Raw genomic sequence first — 22101 nt, 5'->3', positions numbered from 1 at the left:
GTCAGTCAGTATCCTCCATCCACTGATGTCTTTAGTCTGAAAGGAAAACAGGTCCCTGCGAGCCCCCGCTGACCCTGCAGACACAAGTAGGAAGATATTTTATAAAAATGCTTTATTTAATGAGTAGCAGCCCGAGTGGCAGCCCTACCTCCCCACCTAACACGTACACACACGTACACATCCTGTCCTTATATTTCCAAAAGGGAGCACATGCCAAGATGATATCCATCCCCAGCCATCTGACTCATACAGAGAACAGACAGGAGGGGCCCATCACATACACCAAACTATCGCAACAACACTCCTTTCACTGTTTCTCTTCAGTCTGGAAGACTTGGCCTGAAACTGTTTTAAGATTTTCTGTTATTTGCAATGTTATGGAAATGTAAATTACTGACATTCACAAGGTGACAAACTGTCAAGAACAAGACTTTTGTTTTCCTTTTTAAATTTAGAATCTTGTTAGCAATACATTACATCCTTAATAGAAAAAAACAACCATTTACACAGTAACTCAAAAACCAACCATTTAAGAAAATAATGTAGTAATCAACTGCTACCAGGGAAAACAGGCCCGCTCATTTGATTCTACTGGCAAGTCCAGGTTTATGCAAATTTGAGAGTGTCTCTGTCCTGAATGGATGATGAAGCATTCAAGTAAAAGGTAAGGAGTTATAAGCGTGAGTTTTTGAGGGATTCTGACTCAGAAGTTCTTCCAGGAGTAGCCACAGTCCTTCAGTTTACTCCAATGTTGTGAAGTTTCTGGGACAACCAGCATAGTTGCCTTTTGAGGAGTTTTGACAATTCATCAGCCTCAAGATTCAGGTCTTACAAAACATTCTTCCCACATTAAAAAAGACTTTGTCCCACAGGAATAAGTTTTTCATCGCTTCTCCAGCTTCTTGTATTTGGCTTCTGTAGGGGGGAGAGGGAGAAGAAGTTATACCTTTTTAAATTGGCTCTTACAAAGATACTTTTCAGTTAGCATTTCTAGGTAAATTCAAAAACGTCTATCACATTAAAAAATATCTATTAACTTCAGTCCTCTTAGCTGTCCAAACTGTAGCCAAATTATAGGCATACCTATATGGCAACTATCATATTAGCTAAGGATAGATATTTGGATATCTGTCCAAATATAGTCAATGTGCACAACTTAAGGAGTCAAATATACACACACAGAACTGAGCACGTAACATGAGTTTCCAAGTTCTAACCCTATCAACAGTACCTGATCAGATGCTCCACCAGGGTTAAGCAGACCTACTGGTGGCCCTACAAAGCACAGGAAATTGCCTCTCCAGGCTCTGTCCCAGGCACCCTCTGAGAGCCAGACTGGGACTTTCAAGAAGTATGTTTCACCTTTTATTTTCTTATCCCTACCCCTCACTCTAGGAAAACAATTTTGAAAGATACAGAAATTTAAAAGACCATCAAATAAACCTCAATGTTATGGATTCCCTTTTTCTTTAAAACCTTGAAAGCATTTGGCACAAGGCCTTCTAAAGTTCACAGTCACCATTTAGTAAATTTAATTGTGGACAATGAAACTGCTAACTACCACACATGTCTCAGTCTGCTACAAACCAATCTTTTGAAGTAGTCAACTACTGTCAATGACAAAAATAAAATAATCTGTAAATTATATCTAGGCTAAAAACAACTGCATTATTTTTAATCATGGATATAAGAGCCAGAGTCAATTAGCAAGGCATCAGTACTAGTACCAGTTTCCTCCTTAAAGGAAAAGTAACCCTTCAAGAAAGCCTTGATTGACTACTCTGTTTCTTTTTTTTTTGTTGTTGTTGTACAAATTTATTTGTTTGTTTTGTATACAATACTTTGTTTCTAGTCTCAGTTCTCAGAATGGGCTCCTTTGCTGTCTTCCCCCCCACTGGGTACGCGGGCCTCTCACTGCCGTGGCCTCTCCCGCTGCGGAGCACAGGCTCCAGACGCGCAGGCTCAGCGGCCATGGGTCGCGGGCCCAGCCCCTCCGCGGCATGTGGGATCCCCCCAGACCGGGGCACAAACCCACGTCCTCCGCATCGGCAGGCAGACTCCCAGCCACTACGCCACCAGGGAAGCCCCTACTCTGTTTCTTAAGACATGTATCTACGTTATTAAAGATGCTTCAGCCTGCTGAACCACAATAAAGAGCTTGAGCTTTGTAATCAATCAGACGTGGTTTGAAATACAGCTCTTCTATATACTAGCTTTGTGTCCTTAAGTTATAACCCCTTCAACCACAGTTTCCTCTTCAATAGAATGGGGATAAAAATCATGTACTTACCTCAGAGACTGAAGGATAAAAAACATAATAGACGCAAAATATTAAGAACAGTGCCTGATATATCATTAAGTACTCAGGAAATGTTATTTTATTATTGTCACTAATAAAAAGTTACTTTCAAGAGGTTTTGTGAAGATTAAAATAGATCACTGTAGGCACATCATAAATGTTAACCATCTTATTATATAAGGTCATACTGGCAGGAGGGTACTCATCAAATCAAAACAGAAATAAAAATGGTTACCCAGTTTTTTTGAATATGCATCCAACTTGTAGGCTGCCTGCTCAAGAGCTGCTACCTGCTCCTCAATTACATTGATCTGATCCAGATAAGGCTGTAGTCCAGCATCTTTAAAAACAAAGACAGACCACAGGTTTATACAACATCAACAAGGAGTGCAGAAAAAAGTGGAAGTAAGCATGCTAGTGTCTCTCCAGCTCTGCCTAAGACAGAGTGCGTGGAGTGACATGACTCTGATCGCTAGCAGGCAGACGCCTTAGAAGACAGTAGCTAGCTGATCAGGTATGACGGTGACCTAAACAAAGTTAAGTCTCTCTCATCTACTGGTTTTCCTCTCTTAAATTCCTTGCTCCTCAAGCAATCTTTCCGTTACTGATTCGGTTTCTTGGGTACTTCCAGACCAAGAAGGAGAGCCCTAAAGACAGGGAACACAAGTATAAGTCAATGGGAAAATATATTCTACCAGTCTAAAGTAGCATTTTCCAATTATAGATGTTCTGGTTTTCTGTTTATAAAGCAGTCCTTTATAGGTTTCACTGTTAAATTAATTCACTGTTTTTCCAGGAATAAACGGATCAAATCAAAATTCAGAAGCAGAAATAACCATACCACCAAAGCATGCTAATCCTCACAATGGAAGAAATTCACCTTAATTTTCTAATTCACTTTTAGAAAATGAGCTCCCTGAGGACAGGGGCCATGTTCCCTTCCCTTCTCCACTGCCCCAAGCACAAAAGAACATTAAATACAAACACGTTTAATTGTAAAAAATTATTACTTACACTTCTGGTTTAAGTCCTTTAAGTTTCTACTAATGTTTATAGCAATATCTTTCATTTCAAGATACTTCAGGCTGGTTAGTTTATTCATATTTTCCAGAAGCTTATAGTCTTCACTGGTGGCTTTAAAACAAACAGAAGAAAAAAAAAAAAAAAAACAGAAGATGTGATGCCTTTAAGATCTGTTTAGATAACAAGAATGCGGAATTAACTACCAAATGGTAGCTCAAGGCAGGACCTAGGGATTGTCAAAGAAGCAGGCCACTTTTGATCTATGACATTTATACTCAGCCTATGTACTCTAAATGTCTAAGTAGAAATTCAGGCAACAATCAGCAAACTATTTAAACCAAATAAAATCCAGAAGCTTCAGGATCTTAGTTAGAAAGGAAAATGATAAACTCATGTACCAAGAAAAGGGAGGTGAAACAGTCTTGGTACTTCTACAACATGAAAACTATAATTTGGCAGACTGCAGCATAAATACATATATATATCAAAATATATATAAAGTCATCTAGGACCTCAACACTTCTTAGTAACTCATTTATTACTTGTGATTCTGTACTCCATTTTATACACTGGCTTCCAAACCATTTGCCTGCTTCTCACATCCTCAATTCCCTTCCCCATCCCTACTCAGACAAATGGCCTTTACTCCAACTTTCCCCAAAGCCAAGCCCACTTACATAAACTGCCTCAATCTTTCTGCCTCACTTCCAAACTTCTCTGTACCCCAGTGTCTTCTCAAGAGGCAGAAGCGTTCCTTTTCTCGCCACGACAGTTCCTCCTCCCGTGCGCCGATCCCAACCCTTCTACCTCTTCAGGGCCTCTCTTCAGTATCTCCTTTCCCTTGCCCTTCCAAACTCTCTCTCCATCCTGGCACCTTCCTCTCTATCTAGAAATATATTCCGGTTTCCTCCAGCCCCAAAGCACTCCCTCTATTGTACACCTACATCATTTGCTCAGTAAAGCAAAGGAGCTTCACTGCTAACCCTTCTGAAAGAGTAGCTTACACTCACTGCTTCCTACTCCTCACCATTCACTCATGTAAACCCTTCCAGTCTGGTCTCTGTCCCCACCACCCAGAAAAATCACAAGCTCCAAGGTCATCAGTGCTCTCCGAACCACCAAATCCATGGCCTTTTCTCAGTTATTATACTCCTGGGCCTCTCCATAACATCTGACACTACTCATCTCTCTCTCTTCATGAAACACCCATTTCCCTCGGCTGCTATAGCATTTTCTAACTGCTCTTTTTGAGTTTCTATACCAGATCTCTTCTCATCTAACCCCCTTAACTATCAGTTCTCAACTTTCCCTCAGCTGTGACACATGGCCGATGTTTACATGGGTGGCACATTTCCATGGGCATTCCCAGGGTTATGCTAGCTTCCTTTCAAACTCAAAAAAGTATCTGTATAGGTAAGAAGGACAATCATAGGGAAATTACAATCCACTTAAAATTCATTTTGTAATAAATCATTTGGAAACCTAGGGACTTTAAGTACTGTTAATAAAAACAAATTAATTGCCCAATACAGGCATTCCCTGAGATTTTAGTCCAGGTCCTCTTACCTACCTCTATGCTCTTCCCTTGGCAGTCTCATCCTGCACAGCCTCAACTCACTCTGCTATGCAGGTAACTTCCAAATCTGTTTCTCCTGCTCTGATCACTCTCTGAGCTCTGGATTCACATGTTGAAGTCACCTGGATGTCTTGATAACAGTCACCTGAGTGTCCCAGTAATAACTAAAATCAGCCAAGTCAAAACTGAAAATATTATTTTCACACTAAACATGGTTCCTCTTTCCAACCTGCCTATTTTGGCAGATGACACCACCCAGGCTTAAAACTGCAGACACATCTTAAGCTGCTCCCATCCCTTAACACCCACTTCAACAAGTCCTATAAATTCCACTTCTATAATGTTCTTGCATCCATGCTCCCCTCCCCATTCCTTTTACCATCACTCTGTCACAGACGATTACTTTTCATCTGAAATATTGCTTTTCTGTGTCTCCTCCATATCCATACTCTCACTGCTATCAAATGAGTCTCTCTCAAACAAGAGTCACACACTCAAATACCCAGGAGCCAACAATATTATGTAAATGAGTGAAGCAAGCCAGGTGTTTGCATTTTAAATGCAAGATTACTCACTTCTACAAAGAAATACACTCTCCCACTTCTTGGAACCTATGATTCTCTTAGTCTTAGTCTATCATTTACTTTCCCAATTTTGATAGACATTGGTACAGAAAACCATTTCTGTACCACTACTAAAAAAACAACAATAAGAACAGTAATAAATGGCAACCGACACCAGGTCTCAGTAAAAGGGAGAAAACAGGGAGTAGTTGGGGACAAACTGCACAGCGCTGGTCCATTTAAAGGAGACAATGCCCAACTCTAGCCAATTAGAGCCTTGCAAGAATGGGGGACTACTACTGCCAAATCTTTGGAATTTTTAAAGAAAAGCCAAAAAAAAAAATCTAGATTTTGTTGCTTGGTTTCTTTTGCTCAGAAATAAACAAACAAATAAATAAATAGGCTGTTGGAGACACAACCCCTCCTATTCTGCACCAAGCATTTTCCCATACATTCTGGTTCATAAATTTAGCTCACAGCAACTTCCTGGGGAAGTGAAACAACATAACAGCCTTTATGGAAAGCCACACTGGACCAGACTTCATTTTTTAGATCCTCCTCCACACATGGGTCATGTGTTCACCTGGAAATACACACTGGATCAAAAAATTAATCATGTCCCAAAGGGTGGGAGAGACGAACCTAATAGATCCTTAAATCTGCAGGTCACTCCCTATTTCCCTTTAACCTCGTAAATACACCTGCTTAGCCAACAAACTGCTTGCTTATACCACCTCACTCACCAGTCATTTCCCACTTTTTGGCCAATCAATCGCTTTACAGCCCTGTTCAAAATGCACCTCCCCCAAAGAAGCACTTCTTGATGAATTCTTTTTTGTTTTCTCATCCTCAGTCTACACTACGGAGGCCTGCAGGGCTGTATTAAGTATTCTTATGTGTTTCTGTACCGATTTTTTTTTTATTCAAGTACAGTTGATTTACAATGTTGTGTTAATTACTGCTGTACAGCAAAGTGATTCAGCTATACGTATATATATTCTTTTTTCTTTACATTCTTTTCCATTATGGTTTATCATAGGCTATTGAATATAGTTCTCTGTGCTATGCAGTAGGACCTCGTTGTTTATCCTGTGTTGCTGAAAGTAATTCGTGAATTTCTCCAGGGAACGGATGGACTTCTTTCCTACTCATTCCTGACCTCCCCAAACTTCCACCAGGCATGTTTCGAGCTGTGTGGGGTTAGGGAGGGAGCCGCAGACTGACGCTGCTAAAGCACCTCACAGGCCTACCAGGGCCAAACCCCAGCTCCAGCGAGTGGTGCCTGGAACTAGCGGAATCAGCCCGGACCCCGCCTCACCCGTCAGTTCCCCAGTCAGGTAAGTTGCCATCTTGGAGAACATGTCTCGGCAGAGTTCAGTGATGTCAGCCTCAGCGGGCTCCTTTGCTTCCTCAGCGGTCTCCACGGCGGCATCATCTGGATCAAAAGAGAATGAGTAAGTGTCCCGCCCTGCCCTGGTCCTAATCCAGCCACAGACGCCTCTCCCTACATCCCTCCACCTGTCCTCATTGCATCAAATCGGCTCCATTCTCCACGTGCCGTAATTTCGAGTCCCTCACTTCGTCCCTGCCCCACCCGACACACCAACTCTGCTCCCTTGCACCGGCCTCAGCTCACACTCTACCCCGCGGCCAAACCTTCTCAGTCGCCCGGACAGGACAAACACGCGTACACACAGGCGCGCCCCTCCGACCTGCCCGCTCCCGCCAGGTGAGCCCTGGCACCTCGGACCCGTAACCCAGAGCCCCAGGCCTCCCACTGGACACTTCGTCCCCATCCACTCCGCATACCCCGAACGGGCTCCTCGCGGTGGGTCTCTGGGACACCCTCGGCCGCCGCCGCCATGCCCGGCCCCGCGCTGCTTCTGGTTCTGGGATGCCTGCGCATGCGCGCCGGGCGTGCCCCGCCCTCCCCGCCCGGAGTTCATTGCCCCGTGATTCTGCGCTTCTGGGCTAAGCCATACCGCAAGGAATGAGTGATAGCCAAGCGTAGGCACCAAGCCGAATTTGAAGCTAAAATAAGCTTCGTGAGTCGATCAGATGCCAAGAGGTCTGATGTCTGGAACAAAGGATGCGCTCAATTCTGCGGCCACTCCCTGGCGGAATCACTAGCCTAGTAAGACCTCTCTGGGACGGGTCGAGCCCAGTGCGGCCTGCTGACTAAAATGACCGGAGACAAGTGAGCCCCTCCCCAGAGAATCCTCACCCCGGCTGCTATTAGTCACTGAAAGACTGCTCAAGGAATCCTTGCTTTTGAAGATAGTCTCATCTAGGCTCTGGGAAACCTTCGGGCATTATCCCTGAGCCGAAATACTCTCCCTTCCTATGTCCTAGGTTAATATCGGCTCATTGGACCTTTTTTCCCAAACTTCAGTCTGGCACCTACATCTCTTGGGTTGATACAGCGTTTCTTTGTTTATTTATTTTTGGCTGTGTTGGGTCCTTGTTGCTGCGCATGGGCCTTTTCTAGTTGCAGCGAGCGGGGGCTACTCATCATTATGGTGCATGGGCTTCTCATTGCTGTGGCTTCTCTTCTGGCGGAGCATGAGCTCTAGGCTTGTGGGCTTCAGTAGTTGTGGCTCGCAGGCTCTAGAGCACAGGCTCGGTAGTTGTGGCGCACGGGCTTAGTTACTCCGTAGCATGTGGGATCTTCCAGACCAGGGCTCCAACCCGTGTCCCCTGCACTGGCAGGCGGATTCTTAACCACTGCACCACCAGGGAAGTCCCAAAACAGCCTTTCCTGAAGAAAGCTTAGACCATAATTTTTTAGGACTGAGGATACGCTCTGGTTATCTTAATTGCATTCAGCTGTTTCACAAGACTTCTGGGTGTATAGATTGTATTTGATGGGATGGGAGAATGCAGGTGGGTGAAGGGAATGGGCGAAAAAAGAAACTGGAGAGCAATGGAAGGTGCAGAATGAGGGAGGGATAAAGGTCACAGGGGCAGAGAGAGGGGATAGATATCAGGTCTCAGGATGCAGGCCTATACATCCAGAATCTTGGTGTAGGAGTTTTTTGTCTTATTCCTACTTATCCTCCATCTGCACTCTCACTGCCCACACCCAACAGCGCACACATGCACACACAAACACACACACCATAATCTCTTCACTCTAAGGACCAGGCCTCCCTAGGTCACTGTCTCCACTCCCTCCAATGGTAGTGTCCACTATTTCAAACTATTCCTATGAGTTAGAAATTTTTCTTTCAGAACTCCTGGGGCAGCCAGCTTCTTCACATTGTCACTGCCTCAACTCTACACCTCCCAGCAGGGATGAGCTTTCTCTAGCCCAGGTACAAGGATGGTTCACAGTTCTGGACTCTCTTCTTTCCCCTGCAGTCCCCGAAGCAAGTGCAAAGTCCTGGTTTTCCTAAGGGTTTTTATTGATAATCACCAGGCAAACCCACATTGTCCTATGGAAGAGAGTCAGAGTCCCCCACATTATATCCAAATATCTTGGAATCCTGAGGTCACTTCTTTGCCAGCTTCTCCTCAGGCTCCATCTCTGTCCTGGTTTACAGCCCCCTCACTGTTCAGTGACATGTCTGGAGGTAGGCTCTTCCACTGAGTCTTCCTGGACTTCTTTTTTTTTTTTTTGCGGTACGCGGGCCTCTCACTGCTGTGGCCTCTCCTGTTGCGGAGCACAGGCTCCGGATGCGCAGGCTCAGCAGCCATGGCTCACGGGCCTAGCCGCTCCGCGTCATGTGGGATCTTCCCGGACCGGGGCACGAACCCGTGTCCCCTGCATCAGCAGGCGGACTCTCAACCACTGCGCCACCAGGGAAGCCCATCTTCCTGGACTTTGCTGGGGAAGGATGGGGGAGGTCACCACTCCAACACCTCTGCAACATTGTACTCTCCCCACGAGAGAAAGTGTCCTCTCTGGCTTCCCCTTCTCTTTCACGGGGAAACCCTATAGGGAAGACATGAACCCCATGGGTACTGGCAGTAGACCTCTAGATGCACAGAGGAAAAGGTTCACTGGCAAGTAGGAAGACATCTAGATATTGCTGTTCTCTCAGCTTCTACTTTTTTCACAAATCATGGCTATCCAGATGCTTAGGAAAGTTATTACCCTCCTTTCCTTTATTATTTTTTATTGACTTTAAAAAAAATCATCACAGCAGAGTTCAGAGCACAGGGAGTGAGAGGCCCAGCGGGAGGTATTTCACAGAGTTATACACAGAAACGTTGGCTCAGAAGGCCAGGCACAGGGCGGGACTCAGCAGCAGTGGTGGGACCCGCTGCCCTAGAAGTGGAGGGCGTGTGCTGAGGGGGCTTCTGGGGAGGTGGTGACAGAGGAGCCTGCTGTCTGATGCTTTAGGACCCCTCCCCCACCATTCTCCTGCCTTCCCTGGAGTCCCCAGGAGGCTGGAGTCACAGCTGGGGCTGCCTGCAGGTGCTCCCAAATGCCTTGTTCCCGCTGTTGGAAGAAAAAGTGACAGGTCATTTGGAGGAGGAGTTTGTGTCCCACTTTTCCTTTTACCTGGATCTGTTTCTCCAACCCCAGACCCTCTCCTAGAGGCTAAGGCTGCCCTCAAGGCCAGAGCAACCAACTTCAGGTCTTCCCTCCAACCCCCACCTCCACGATTTACTGACTACTGGGAACATGTTGCCCCAGGAGCCTGAAACATTGGTCTTTCAAAAATGTTTTGCCTCGGGCTTCCCTGGTGGCACAGTGGTTAAGAATCTGCCTGCCAATGCAGGGGACACAGGTTCGAGCCCTGGTCCGGGAAGTTCTCACATGCCTTGAAGCAACTAAACCCGTGCACCACAACTACTGAGCCTGTGCTCTAGAGCCTGCGAGCCACAACTACTGAGCCCACGTGTCACAACTACTGAAGCCTGTGCGCCTAGAGCCCGTGCTCCGCAACAAGAGAAGCCACTGCAATGAGAAACCCGTGCACCGGAACAAATAGTAGCCCCTGCTTGCCGCAACTAGAGAAAGCCCACACACAGCAATGAAGACCCAATGCAGCCAAAAACAAATAAATAAATAAATGTATTTTTTTAAAAAATGTTTTGCCTCTACCCACTGAGTGGAAAAGATGGTAGAGTTCAACTGTGGGAGCCGAGAGGATCCAGGTGAGAGACCACTCACCATGCCTGGAAAGGGAGCCAGCTGCCCTTTCTTCTCCAGCATCGGCAGCTTTGAGCCCATGGCATCAATCTGGGTCATGACTCCTTCCAGGACAGTCTCCAGCTGCACAACTCTCCTTGTGAGCCTGTGCAAGGTTTGAGAGAGACCAAGGGAGCAGAAATACGTGTGTGGAGGGCTGGGTGATTCCAGGGGTAGCGGGTACAGAAGAGTATGTGTCTGGATGGGAGCAAGGAAGGCAAGGCCCAGCCTTGTCAGGAGAATTAAAGGGGGAGAGGGGTTTTCCCTGCGGTAGTACAGGGAATTGGAAGGTTGTGGAAAGAAGCTCAAGGTAGGATGACATAAACACAGTCAGCCCCGTGCCCCCGGGCTGCACGTACATGTAGAATTCTTCTCCTGAAACCCAGCCACCTGCTTTGGCAGCCTCTGGACTCGACTCGCCTGGTGGGCTACTCACAGTGGACCGGTGCAGGTTCTCAGTCTCAGCGGTCAGGGCCACCTGATCAGGAGGTCAGAGAGCAGAGAGAAGACGACTGGGAAGCCATCAAGTCCTGCTCCATCACCTGCTCTACCGGGCTTGCGGGACCGGGCTTCGGGCTCCAGTGCTTGCTATTCCCCTTCCCTCTCAGACTCTGGAGACAACAGAATCAGAATGGTCATGCTGAACACAAAGCTGGCCTAACCTCTGGGAGAGAATCACCTCCAGAAGAAACAAAACACAAGCTCCTTGAAGCATTGATGAATGAGGCACTCACTAGAAGCCAACTCCGTTTGGGAGAGCAGGGACTGTGTCCTGGCACTGTTCCTTTTACCCTTGGCTTTTTGGTCTATACTGGATAGGGATGAAGCAGGCATAGCAGGGGCAGCTAAGGATCAGAGTTGGAGAACCCCAAGGAGGAGGCAGCTGCTGAGAAGGAATTGTCAGGGATTCTCAGACAATTGGTCCTTTTCTCCCTAAGACGACGTTTTAGAGCAATGGTGATCAACCTTGGCTATGCACTGCAGTCACCTGGGGGGTTGTAAAAAGGGCTGATGGCTGGGCCTCCCAACTCCCCCAGAGATTCTGGTCTAGGGTGTGTGGCCTGAGCATGAGGATTTTTTTAAAGCTCTCTGGGGCTTTCTAATATGCGGCAGTTTGAGAACCACTATTCTAGAGAGCTCTTTCCTGCCCATCTGTCAGAGGATTTCCAGTTTGGGCTTGTGTTCCAGGTGTGCTGGCAGGGAGGGTAGGGTGAGCAGTTTCCTTGTAGCCTGTCCACCAGCCAGGCTCACCCTTTCCTCCTTCAGGTCCTGCCGCATTTCTTCCTGCTCTTTCTCATCCAGGATGTGATTCCCATCTTAGTCAAACCTGGTGAAGGCAGCCGTGAGCTCAGTGATCTCATGCTCTATGTGCCCCAGCCTGAGGAGAACATGGTGGTGAAATGACTTCTGACCTGCCGTGGCTGGGAGCTTTCCGTTATGGACTCCCCACTCTTTTTTGCTAGACTCTGGCAAGAGCCTTGCTCTCTAGGGAAGAAGGGGGCCACACGAGAAAGCCAGGATATCCAAGATGTAGCGATTTGACCCCCCAAGAAATCACTTGAATCTACTTCTTCCTTCCCTGACTCCTGCTGACTAGGTTCAGGCCCTCATGATCTCCTAAAGGAATTACTGCAAAATCTCTTTGCCTCCAGATAACCTGCCCTCTCCCCCACCCCCCCTGCCCTATGGTCTTCCCTTCCCCTGAAATCCATCCTTCATAATGCAATTAGAGTAATTAACCTTTCTAAAGTACAAGACTAAATATACCCTTTCCCTGCTTAAAATCCCTCCTGGGCACCCTATTCTTTGAATAGAGTAGTGGTGTTCAAGGCTTTTCCCAGTGTGACCTTAGCCCATTTCTCCGGCCTCATCTGCTCTGCCCGACCTTTCATCTGATACCTTGCAATGCTCAGCTACTTATTACTCCTGTATATGTTGCTCAATTTCATACCTCTTTGCCTTTGTATATGCTTTTATTACCCCATGCTCCCTCTCTTCTAGTTACTTCTATTGTGGAACTTGTTCAGTGATTCTGTTTATTTGCTTACAGACTCTATGAACTCCTGGAGGACAAAGACTTTGTCTCATTCAACTGTGTGCCTGGCTCACAGCTGGTGCTCACAATATATTTGTTCAATGCTTGTTAATATGTTTAACTGGGAAGCAGGGAGAGGATGGCTAAGGAAATAGACCTGTGTTTGTGGGGGAGCACAGAAGTAAGATCAGAGTTTTATGCTGATCTTAGTTGGGAATGAGGCACGTATACGATGATTAGGGTATCATTATTACACTAGTCCTAAGAGTTGTTCAACAAGGTCCAGAATATCATAGAACATTGTCAGAGTCCTTTAAACCAAGGGCACAGTTCTGAAGGTCAGGATCAGAGACCTATAAACCAAGGTCAAAGGCCTGTAAACCAAGGTCAAAGGCCCACTGTCCAAGATCAGAGGCTTATAGGCAAAGGATGTATGCTTGAGGGTCAAGGACTTACAGACCAATGTCAGGGAAGGTTGGATCTCTGGGTGCTCACTCCTTCAAGGTGTTGGTGAAATCCTCAAACTGGATCTTCTGTTCCCCACCCTGCAGGACCTTCTGCACGTCTGAAACCTGCTCCTTCCTCAGATGCAGCCTCAGGAGGGCCTTGTTGTAGCCCTGGAAGGGGAAAGGAAACAGGCACCAGTTCCCACAGCCTCCTCTTCATCTCTTACTCCCACGCCCACCCACAGGGTGACAGGATCCCAGGGATAAGCTGAAGGCACACATGGGCACAGGCCCCTAACCAGTCAGGCACAGACCAGGACACAGAGCCTTGGACCTGGGCCCTGATGCACATGTGTGGCTCAAGGAGACTAAGTAGTCACCTGTTTCAGGAGGTCCGAAAGCTGTAGCTCATCCTTCTGTCCAGCCAACTCCTCTTTGACCTCTGAGTATGTGTCATTGATGATGGCCAGAAACATATTCTGGAGGATAAAACAGGGACTGGGGTCCTCACTCCCAGACCCATTAACAGCATCGAGCCCATTGACCCTATTAATGTCCCAGACACATGTTCTAAAAGGGCCAGTGCTTTCAGCCCCAGCTCTGCAGCCCACTAATCCCCACATCTCTGGGTACCCAGAGCCCAGCCTTTCAGCACAATTCTGTTACAGATGGGTCATGCTCCCTCATCAACCGGATGTCCTCACTCAACTGCTACAGTAACGACCACAAAGATACCCCAATATATGCCACAGACCCCCTCTGTGTAAGAGTCCACCAGTCACTGAAGCCAGAAACTTTCCACGGTGAGAGTAAAATTGTGCTCTCTTTACCATCCATCCCCAATCCATGTCTGTATCCCCATCCACTGATCAAATAAAGAAACACACTGGCTTTTCTGATAAAAATCAAACCCAGATCTTTCATGGTTGGCAGGGAGAGAGAGCAAATACAAAACAGTGGTAGTAGAAAAAGCCAGAGATCCCCAGAGGAAGGGGAGTCTTAGAGAACAGGCGGAGAAGCTTCTAGGGGCAGTCTCATCTCCTCATGAGGCACTTTTCCTTCTCTTTCCATCCTTGGAGGATAGGGGTTTGATTTTAGTGAGGGAGCCTGAAGATTTCCTTATACTCTGCAAACTGCCTAACTGTGCTGACCACACATTAGCCAGCTCTCAGAAGATCCGGAAGCTCTTCCCTCCCCCACCTCTCCACCCTTGATTTGAGAAACCCATCATAATCATTAGTGCAGAACATGGAGGGGGGTCAAACCCCCACCCTGCAGGCCATCCACGTCTCCACCCCTCAGGTTCCCAAATCCCCATCCCAATTTTCTCCCTACTGCTCTTCAGTGAACTCAGACACGTCCCTGCACCTCCGCCCAATCTGATGGAGACAGACAGGGTGCAGAGACACTGAGCACACACACCAGGGCTTCCAGGAACTCACACAGATGCTTAAGCACAGACATGCCCACGTCCACATACCCAGCTGCCCCAAGGATACACACATCCACAGAGCTGGAGGTTGAGGGGCCAGGGAGGAGTGAAGGGGCAGAACACACACATGCACTTGATGAAAGTGTTGAAGCTTTCCACTTGGGTCCCAAAAAGCAGGTAGCCCAGCTGGGCGTAGGCGAAAAACACGATGAAGAACATGACGGCGAAGCCCAGGATGTCCTTGGCACAGCGGGCCAGCATGGAGGAGAGCTGGGTCATGGTCTTATTGAAGCTGATGTACTTGAATATCTGGAAGGGCCATGTTGAACCAAGCGATTAGGGAAGAAAACAGAAAAGCCTGGAACGGTCTATCCCAGGGGCCTAAGGGGGCCACAGGAGTTGCCACACCAGACAAGGAAAATGAGACAAGTCCTGAGGAAGGGAGAACGCGTGCCCTGAGGTGTTGCTGGGGGTGAGGAATCCCAGGGTACCTTGATCCAGGCAAAGAAGAGGTTGACGGTGTTCATGTTGTATTGTGTCTGCCAGAAGGCGAGGAACTCAAAGTCACCGTACGTGTTTGGCTGGTGCAGAAGCTTCCCCATCAGCCAATTCACCTCGAGGGTTCGGAATATGTGGAAGCCCACATCCACGATGGAGAGCTGTTACAACAGAACCCGGGGGGTGTCAGAGTCAAGAGGATCTCAAGGGAAGTTCAACAGTGAGGTCCCAGGGGTGAGCTACGGTGCGTAAGACAGGTGGGGAGAAAAACCACATCCTTCCCTGCTGAGTTGTTGACTATCTCAGGTTCAAAAGGAACTGGATAGGAGGATTGGGGAACGTCTTAAAGCCCAAGAGAAGGCTTTAGGGCCAGTGGTAAATATGTAGGTTGTAAAGGACCATGGAGAAATGGAGCCAAGCAATTTTATTTCCCCCACCACTTCCCAGACTTGGTCAGAAATTAATGTGTCCTGTTAATAGGAAGGTGACGAAGATGAAGAGGCAGAAAATTTTAATAGGAGTGAAGAGAAAAGGCGGGGGGGGGGTGTCAAGGGGACAGGTCATGAAGGCAAGAGACAGAAGAGGAACTTAATATCAAGTACAAAAATAAAAGAGCAGGGCCTGGATCATAAGCCAGAGGGAGAGGGGATATAGAGACAGGATTTTTCCAGGGCTGAGCCAGGGGAACATCAGCCTTTGGTTTAGGGAGCTGTTACTCAGTGATTTGACCAGAAGTCACAAGGAGGACTTGAGACTCCAAAAGGAAGAACTTGGAGCCCCTATCAGGGTAGATCCCTTCCACCACCCCATATGTCCCAAGTCTAAGATATCTGTCCCTCACCAGGATGACCACCAGGTCCAGAATGTTCCAGATGCTGCTGAGGTAACGAAGCCGGTAGATGTGGAGCTCCAGGCTCTCCTCCACTACGTAGTAGAAGATGAAGATGCAGAAGATGATCTCACAGCCAATGATAAAGAAGTCCCAGTTGCTGACACAACGGATCAGCTTAACTGTGCAGATTTGCCAGGATGGGATGGCACCTCCTGTAGCTGGAAACTCCACCACCAGTCTGTGGGAGGAGGGGGAGATGTCTGGTAGGGCCTGGGCTGGAACAGTTCTACCCATGCCCTCCCCTCCCCACCCCCACCATAGGGTACAAGTTTAGGGAAGGGTCTCCGGCAGAGGAGAAGGGAATCAGCAGCCATGGATGGAGGGAAGGCAGGGAAAGGAGACCCACCTCAGAACACAGAAAAGATTAATGTTGGCATTGTAGACTGAGAAGTCAATGAAAACCACCCGACTGCCCTTGTCCAGCCACAGGCCCTCCTGAAGGTCCCTGAGTGCCTCTGCACTAGCCTGTCAAGATCCTGGAAGGTCCAGGTGGTAGCCACCTCCGCTGTAGCTTGTGAGCTGGCCCCAGTGAGAGGAGCCCCCCAGCTCATCCTGCGAGTGGTAGGTCTATCTGTCACAGAAGAAGCCATCTGAGCAGAGAGGTCTGAACCAGCCCCAGAAGCTGGTCTCCCAAGGCAACGGCAATACTTTATAATTGTCTTGGCTTTACAGTTTCATATATATATATATATAATATATTTCACATATATTACCTTGTTTAATATAACTATTTGAGGAGGCGAGGGTAAATATTATCTACATTTTACAAATGAGGAAACTAAGACTCAGATATCTGAGATAATCCAACTAGTTAGTGGCAGAACTGAAACTCAAATGTAAATCTCCTGATCTTCACGTTGTCACCAAGCCTACGGATGACAAACCCAAGCCCACTTTTGACTCCAGCCTGAGTAGTCCCCATAAGGGAAGCACCCGGCCCACATAAGCCAGAAAAGACCCCTTCTGCTCTTGTAGTTTTGCACCTGTCTACTTAACCCTATGATTTTCTGTTCTGTCCACAAACTTTCCTCCCTGGACCCTTATTTCCTTCCCCTTCTTCCTGTCCTATCCACACATCTCCCGTTTCTTCCCTAATTCCTCATCCATCCGTGGCCCCTTTCTGCCTTCCGCTATTAGTTCCAAGGGTCAGACTCTACCAAGCATGACTTGTGTGGCAGCATCAATGTTTCATCCATTCTCCATACGCCTGAGGGAATTCTGGGCAAGAAAGGATGCTTCCTCTGGCAGGACTGCCTCCAGAGTAGGGCAACTGTGACTGTGACCTGTGTGTGGAAACAAGTCCAGAGGCTATGGCTCTATCTGCTAACACACCCTCTCTGTTCCTCAGTGACCCCAGACCAAGGTCTCCAAACAGTCACAGATGGGTCTCAGAGAGATGCCTCCCAGCTCCCCCAAGTACCCCCAAGGCTCCTTAAGACTCAATGGAAGTGGTTCCCAAAGCTGGGATGGTGTCAGGCTCAGAGGGGCAAGCCCTGCGACACTGGTGGGGGGACTCACTCACGCTATGCCATTGAGGAGACCAAAGGGGAGCTGTTCTTTGTCTGGGGAGTAGACGTCGTGGCAGCTCAGAATGTCCTCGTGGAAGTCCTCGTGCACCACTCAGGAGTCATTGTGGACCCTCAGGTGCCACAGCCTCGGAGCCCCCAGCAGCAGGTTCTCATAGTAGATGAAGGAGTAGGAGCCGCGGCCCAGGCTCTGGTTGTTGTACCATTTGGTCCAATACAAACTGTCCAGTAGTGGGCCCTGGGCAAACTCAACCACAAACTGGGTTGAACCTGACCCAGCCTCATCCTGACCCTTACCCTTAGAATGACCTTTTCCCACACTCCCTGACCCCTCCAGCTTGTCTCCAGTATGCTTCTGTTGGACTCTTCAGCTGAGTCATGAACCTTGGCCAGATCTTAGCCTGATGTGGCCTTATTCTTTATTTAAAATACAGTTTGAAATTCTGCCTTACCTCTGATTCTCAATACTAGTTGAAGTACTGACTTAAATCTCTGATTATCATCCTGATTTCTAACCTATCACTACCTGAACTCTGTCTAGTCTGAGCCTTTAATTCATGCCTGATCCTTTGACTCGGCCTGATTCTGGAATGACCTGGTCTTTGGATATGGCCTTATCCACTGTCTGACATCCCTGAACCCTGGCCTGTGGCCTCAGGCTTTAGGCCATTGAGAAGAAGAGGGGAGGGACAGAGGAGATCTCATACTCACATCCCAGAAGTCTGCCATGCTGCTGATGGCCTGGAAGGAGACTCCAGTGTCTGATGGGGTATGTAAGAAGAGCTCAGACCTCACTTTGGTGTAGTAATAGGCGCTGGAGCTTGTCATTCCATAGGTCACTAGAAACCAACCCAAGAGGCTGTGTCTTGAACACTGTTCCCTTCTCCATTATCCAGAGGGGACAGGAAAGCCTCTGCCCTGAGGCCAAAGATGCCACCTGGATGGGACCTATCCCCTAGAGTTGGCTAAGGAGGCTGACGGTTGCATTGGGGAAACCAGGGAACACATTAGGGAAGAGTTGTGGTTATAAGCTCTCTTTCTCTCTTCCCAACTCACCTCAGAAAGACTGAACTCCACTCAGTATTTATCTCTTGACATCGTCATTCTGAATATTCACTTTTCTCTTCCAGAACCAGCTTAACTTCCTAGTTCTTACTCCCCAGAGCCAGGAAATTTCTACCTTCTGCATCAGGTAGTGCTTCCTTTTATTTGTCCTCTATTAATGCCCTTGGGAAAATGCCTCCAAATTCTAGGGTATGCTAAGGCCCTGGTCAAATATCGTACAATGGAGATGTGGTATCCTGGACCTTGAAGTCAGCGACTCTGCAGTCATGGGAGTAGGAGGTAGGCATGGCACCTCTGGCCCTGGTGCATCCTGATGGGCACAGTTGTCTCCTAAGAGAGGGACTCAGAGCATCCCCAGATCAAAATAAAACCTGGCCTTTGCCCTGAAGAACTAGATCTCCCTTGACCACCCTAATACAGACATCTGAAGTAGGGCTGTCAAGGGACGCTATAAGTTTTCTGGTTAAAGGCACAATTTGAAGAGTATAAGCCATTTACTTCATAGATTGCCCCTCAATTTAGATTTGTTTGATATTTTCTTGTGTTTAAATTCAGATTATACATTTTTGGCAAGGAATATCAAAGAAGGAGACCGTGTCCTTTTCAGTGCATGATATTAGGAGGCATAAATTGTGTAACGGTATTACTACTGGTGATATTAACTTTGATCCCTTGTTTAGGTGGTATCATCCAGCTTTCTTCAATATACAATTATTATTTTTCTCTTTGTAATGAATACATATTTTGTGGGGAAATACTTGGAAACTATGCAAATATCCTGCTATTCATCAATCTTTCACTTACTAGTTTTAGCATCCTTTGACAACTTTTGCCTAATTATTACTATTAAGGTTGTCAAGCCGTGATTTTCTCATTCCATCATTCCTTCTGCATTTATTAGTTGGCATTCTCTTCAGGAAGAGCTTTTCCTTCTTCCTCATTAATTTATTCATGTATATATATCAGTATGAACTCATGGATTCCTGTCTTTTCTTTAAATTTTTTATAATTCTATAAAACTTTTTATAATTTGTCAATATTTTGAATTGTTACTCTGTTTTTTAGCCAGGTCATGAAAAACAAAGAAATTGTCCTAAAATACTAAAGAACCATGAAAACTACATGCAATATGTGCATCTAGTTAGGATTACATCCTGGACCATAATTTTTTTCTTTTGCTGTAAAGGCTATTAGTGGAATAATTGGTGAAACTGTAATAAGGTCTGTTCATTAGATGATAGTACTGGATCATCGATAATTTCCTGACTTTGATCATTTCCTTGTTTTTACAAAATACACATTAAAGTATTTAGGAATAACAGGACATTATGTCTGCAGTTTACCCTCAAGCAGTTGTGTGTGTGTATGTGTGAAGAGAAAGAGGCGGGCAGAGAGAGAGAATGATAAAGGAAAAGCAAACATGGTAAAATATTCGTATTTGGGAGATCTGGGTGAAATATATGTAAGAACTCTTTGTATTACTCTTGTAACTTTTCAGTTCACTAATTAAACTTTAACTCAAAAAATTAAACCAAAAAATTTAAAGTAGGATTTGTCAGCCTCTTGTGAGCAATTCCCTTTAAGAATTTTATTTTCAAATCTTGGAACATATTTTATTCCCTTTCTGGAAAGGGAATGCTTTGGTGTGGACTGAAGTTCATCCACAGTCTTGGGGGAAAGAAAGGCCAGTGAGTGGTCCCAGATTAGGCACAAGCAACATCATACGTTTCCAGGAGGAAATCAGCAGAAAGAAAGCATTATTATTTCACATTTCCGCATTCCACTCTATTAATTCCAAGAAATGACTTGACTTCTCTCTAAATAAAATCTGTGATTCCCATCCTCAGTATCTGTAGGACTCAGACTCAACTCTTCTGGATCTGGAAAATTGGTTGGAAATCAAACTTCTGTCTGCTGAGGGTCCGCCGCAGTTAGAACTGATGGTCAGCGAGCTGAACTTTTCCTAAAGACATTGCTGATTAAATTGTTATACCTCTAGGTGGCCACTAGGTGGTAGTCACGGCTATATCTTTTCCTCCTCTCCAATTCTCCAAAGTTACCACTCAAAATCAGTATTGCTCTGAACAGATTGTCAACCCTTTACGGAGGCATAACATCACTGATTATTATCCAAGACAGTAAAGACTATGTATTCTGAGAAAAATGGTTTCACCTAGTCAAATGCCCACTGATACTCAGAACACCTAATATGTGCCCTATGTTAAGTGCTTGACATGCTTATTTCATTTAATCCTACAACAACCTTATGTATTAGGTGCTATTATTTCCCAGTCTCAGAGGGCTGAAGTCACTTTCCCAAGGTAAACAACTAAGGGAGCCAGGATTCAAATGCAAATCTGTTTCCCTCCATAGTAAACTAATTCTGTTCTGCTTTAAGGACAGCACTATATCCAAAAGGTAGAAGTTACAGGAGGGAAAACTTAAGTTTCATAAAAGGCAGAGATTCCTAACCATTAGTGCTTCCTATTAAGAAAAGGACCACACTTCACAAACATCCATTTTGCCCCTGAGAGTGTCAGCAAAGGACCATCTGCTGAGGATCACGTGGAAGGGGTTCCTGCAATGGGCAGTGTCTGGCCTTCCTGGAGCCTTCCTTTAAGATCCAGTGAAGGAGTGGAGTTGCTCTGTGTGCTTCAAAAGGTAACACTAGGCCAGAGAAAGGACAGGAACAGGGAGGAATCAGAACTTGTGTCAGTATATCAAATGTCAGTATGTCAGCACTTTAACACCTTTTAGGTGTAGTGAGGGCCTCATTCCAGGAAAGTTTCAGACACTGGACAATGACTGCATGAGAATGCTGTGAAAGGGATTCAGAGACCAGGTGGCCACATCCACTACAGGGAATCTGATGTTTTTTCCCTTGGACAGAAACTAAATTCTCCTATACATTATATCATGCCTTTTACCCTTGGTTTCAGGTCAAATTCACAGTTGCTGAATAATAACGATAAGCACTACTATTGACACTTATTATTCACCAGGCTTTGAATACATTTTCTCCCATAATCCTGAAAAAAAACCTCATAAAGTAGTAGGAACTATCTGTATTTTATGCAGATAACTGAAATCCAAAATGTTATTAAATAATTTGTCCAAAGATCAGATAGCAAAGAGGTAGACTTGAATTCAAACTCAGGTCTGATTCTCTCCAAAGACCCTGAATTTAGCCACTGCTCTACATTATACTAACATGTCACTCCACTACTCAAAATCCTTCTGATTAGGGACCTGGCTCTCCTTCCAAAGGTCAATCCAAATGGTTAGGATTGTGCATGTTTATAAGGTATCCTTATAAGAAAACTATTTGAAGAGTTCAATATCTGAGTCAGGAGGCAAATTATGAAAGCAGTTGGTAAACTCAAAAGATCAGCATCTTAAAAGAAGCTTCAGGGACTTCCCTGGTGGCTCGGTGGTTAAGAATCCGTCTGCCAATGCAGGGGACACGGATTCAATCCCTGTTCCAGGAAGATCCCACATGCTGCGGAGCAAAGATCCCACATGCCACGGAGCAGCTTAGCCCGTGCGCCACAACTACTGAGCCTGCATGCCACAACTACTGAAGCCTGTGCACCTAGAGCTCGTGCT

The 22101-nt window shown here is 46.2% G+C and overlaps 2 protein-coding genes across 3 annotated transcripts in view; both read right to left on the bottom strand.

Annotated features, from left to right (window-relative positions):
* Positions 1–883: 883 nt before the first annotated feature.
* BLOC1S2 (biogenesis of lysosomal organelles complex 1 subunit 2) lies at positions 884–7325 on the bottom strand. 2 transcript variants are annotated; one of them, XM_065894677.1, is made up of 5 exons: positions 7271–7325; positions 6780–6896; positions 3314–3433; positions 2535–2639; positions 884–915 (listed from the first exon to the last, which is right to left on the bottom strand). In XM_065894677.1, the coding sequence occupies exons 1-5, from the start codon at positions 7323–7325 to the stop codon at positions 884–886; spliced, it is 429 nt and encodes a 142-aa protein (XP_065750749.1). The 2 variants fall into 2 exon arrangements, with proteins under 2 accessions (XP_065750749.1, XP_065750750.1); XM_065894678.1 differs by having other exon boundaries at positions 884–912.
* A 2406-nt stretch (positions 7326–9731) lies between these two features.
* PKD2L1 (polycystin 2 like 1, transient receptor potential cation channel) overlaps positions 9732–22101 on the bottom strand; it is a 33649-nt gene continuing 21279 nt past the window's right edge. Inside the window, 12 exon segments of the mRNA XM_065893895.1 lie at positions 9732–9905; positions 10584–10707; positions 10961–11079; positions 11853–11979; positions 13132–13253; positions 13463–13667; positions 14642–14823; positions 15006–15173; positions 15854–16082; positions 16251–16475; positions 17427–17677; positions 18142–18269. Coding sequence (XP_065749967.1) covers positions 9732–9905; positions 10584–10707; positions 10961–11079; positions 11853–11979; positions 13132–13253; positions 13463–13667; positions 14642–14823; positions 15006–15173; positions 15854–16082; positions 16251–16475; positions 17427–17677; positions 18142–18269 — 2054 coding nt within the window.

This window comes from Phocoena phocoena, chromosome 16 (assembly GCF_963924675.1).
Source record: "Phocoena phocoena chromosome 16, mPhoPho1.1, whole genome shotgun sequence".
NCBI classification, from domain to species: Eukaryota; Metazoa; Chordata; class Mammalia; order Artiodactyla; family Phocoenidae; genus Phocoena; species Phocoena phocoena.
Note: the sequence above shows the minus strand (reverse complement) of the source record. Positions and strands in the feature narration are given on the sequence as shown.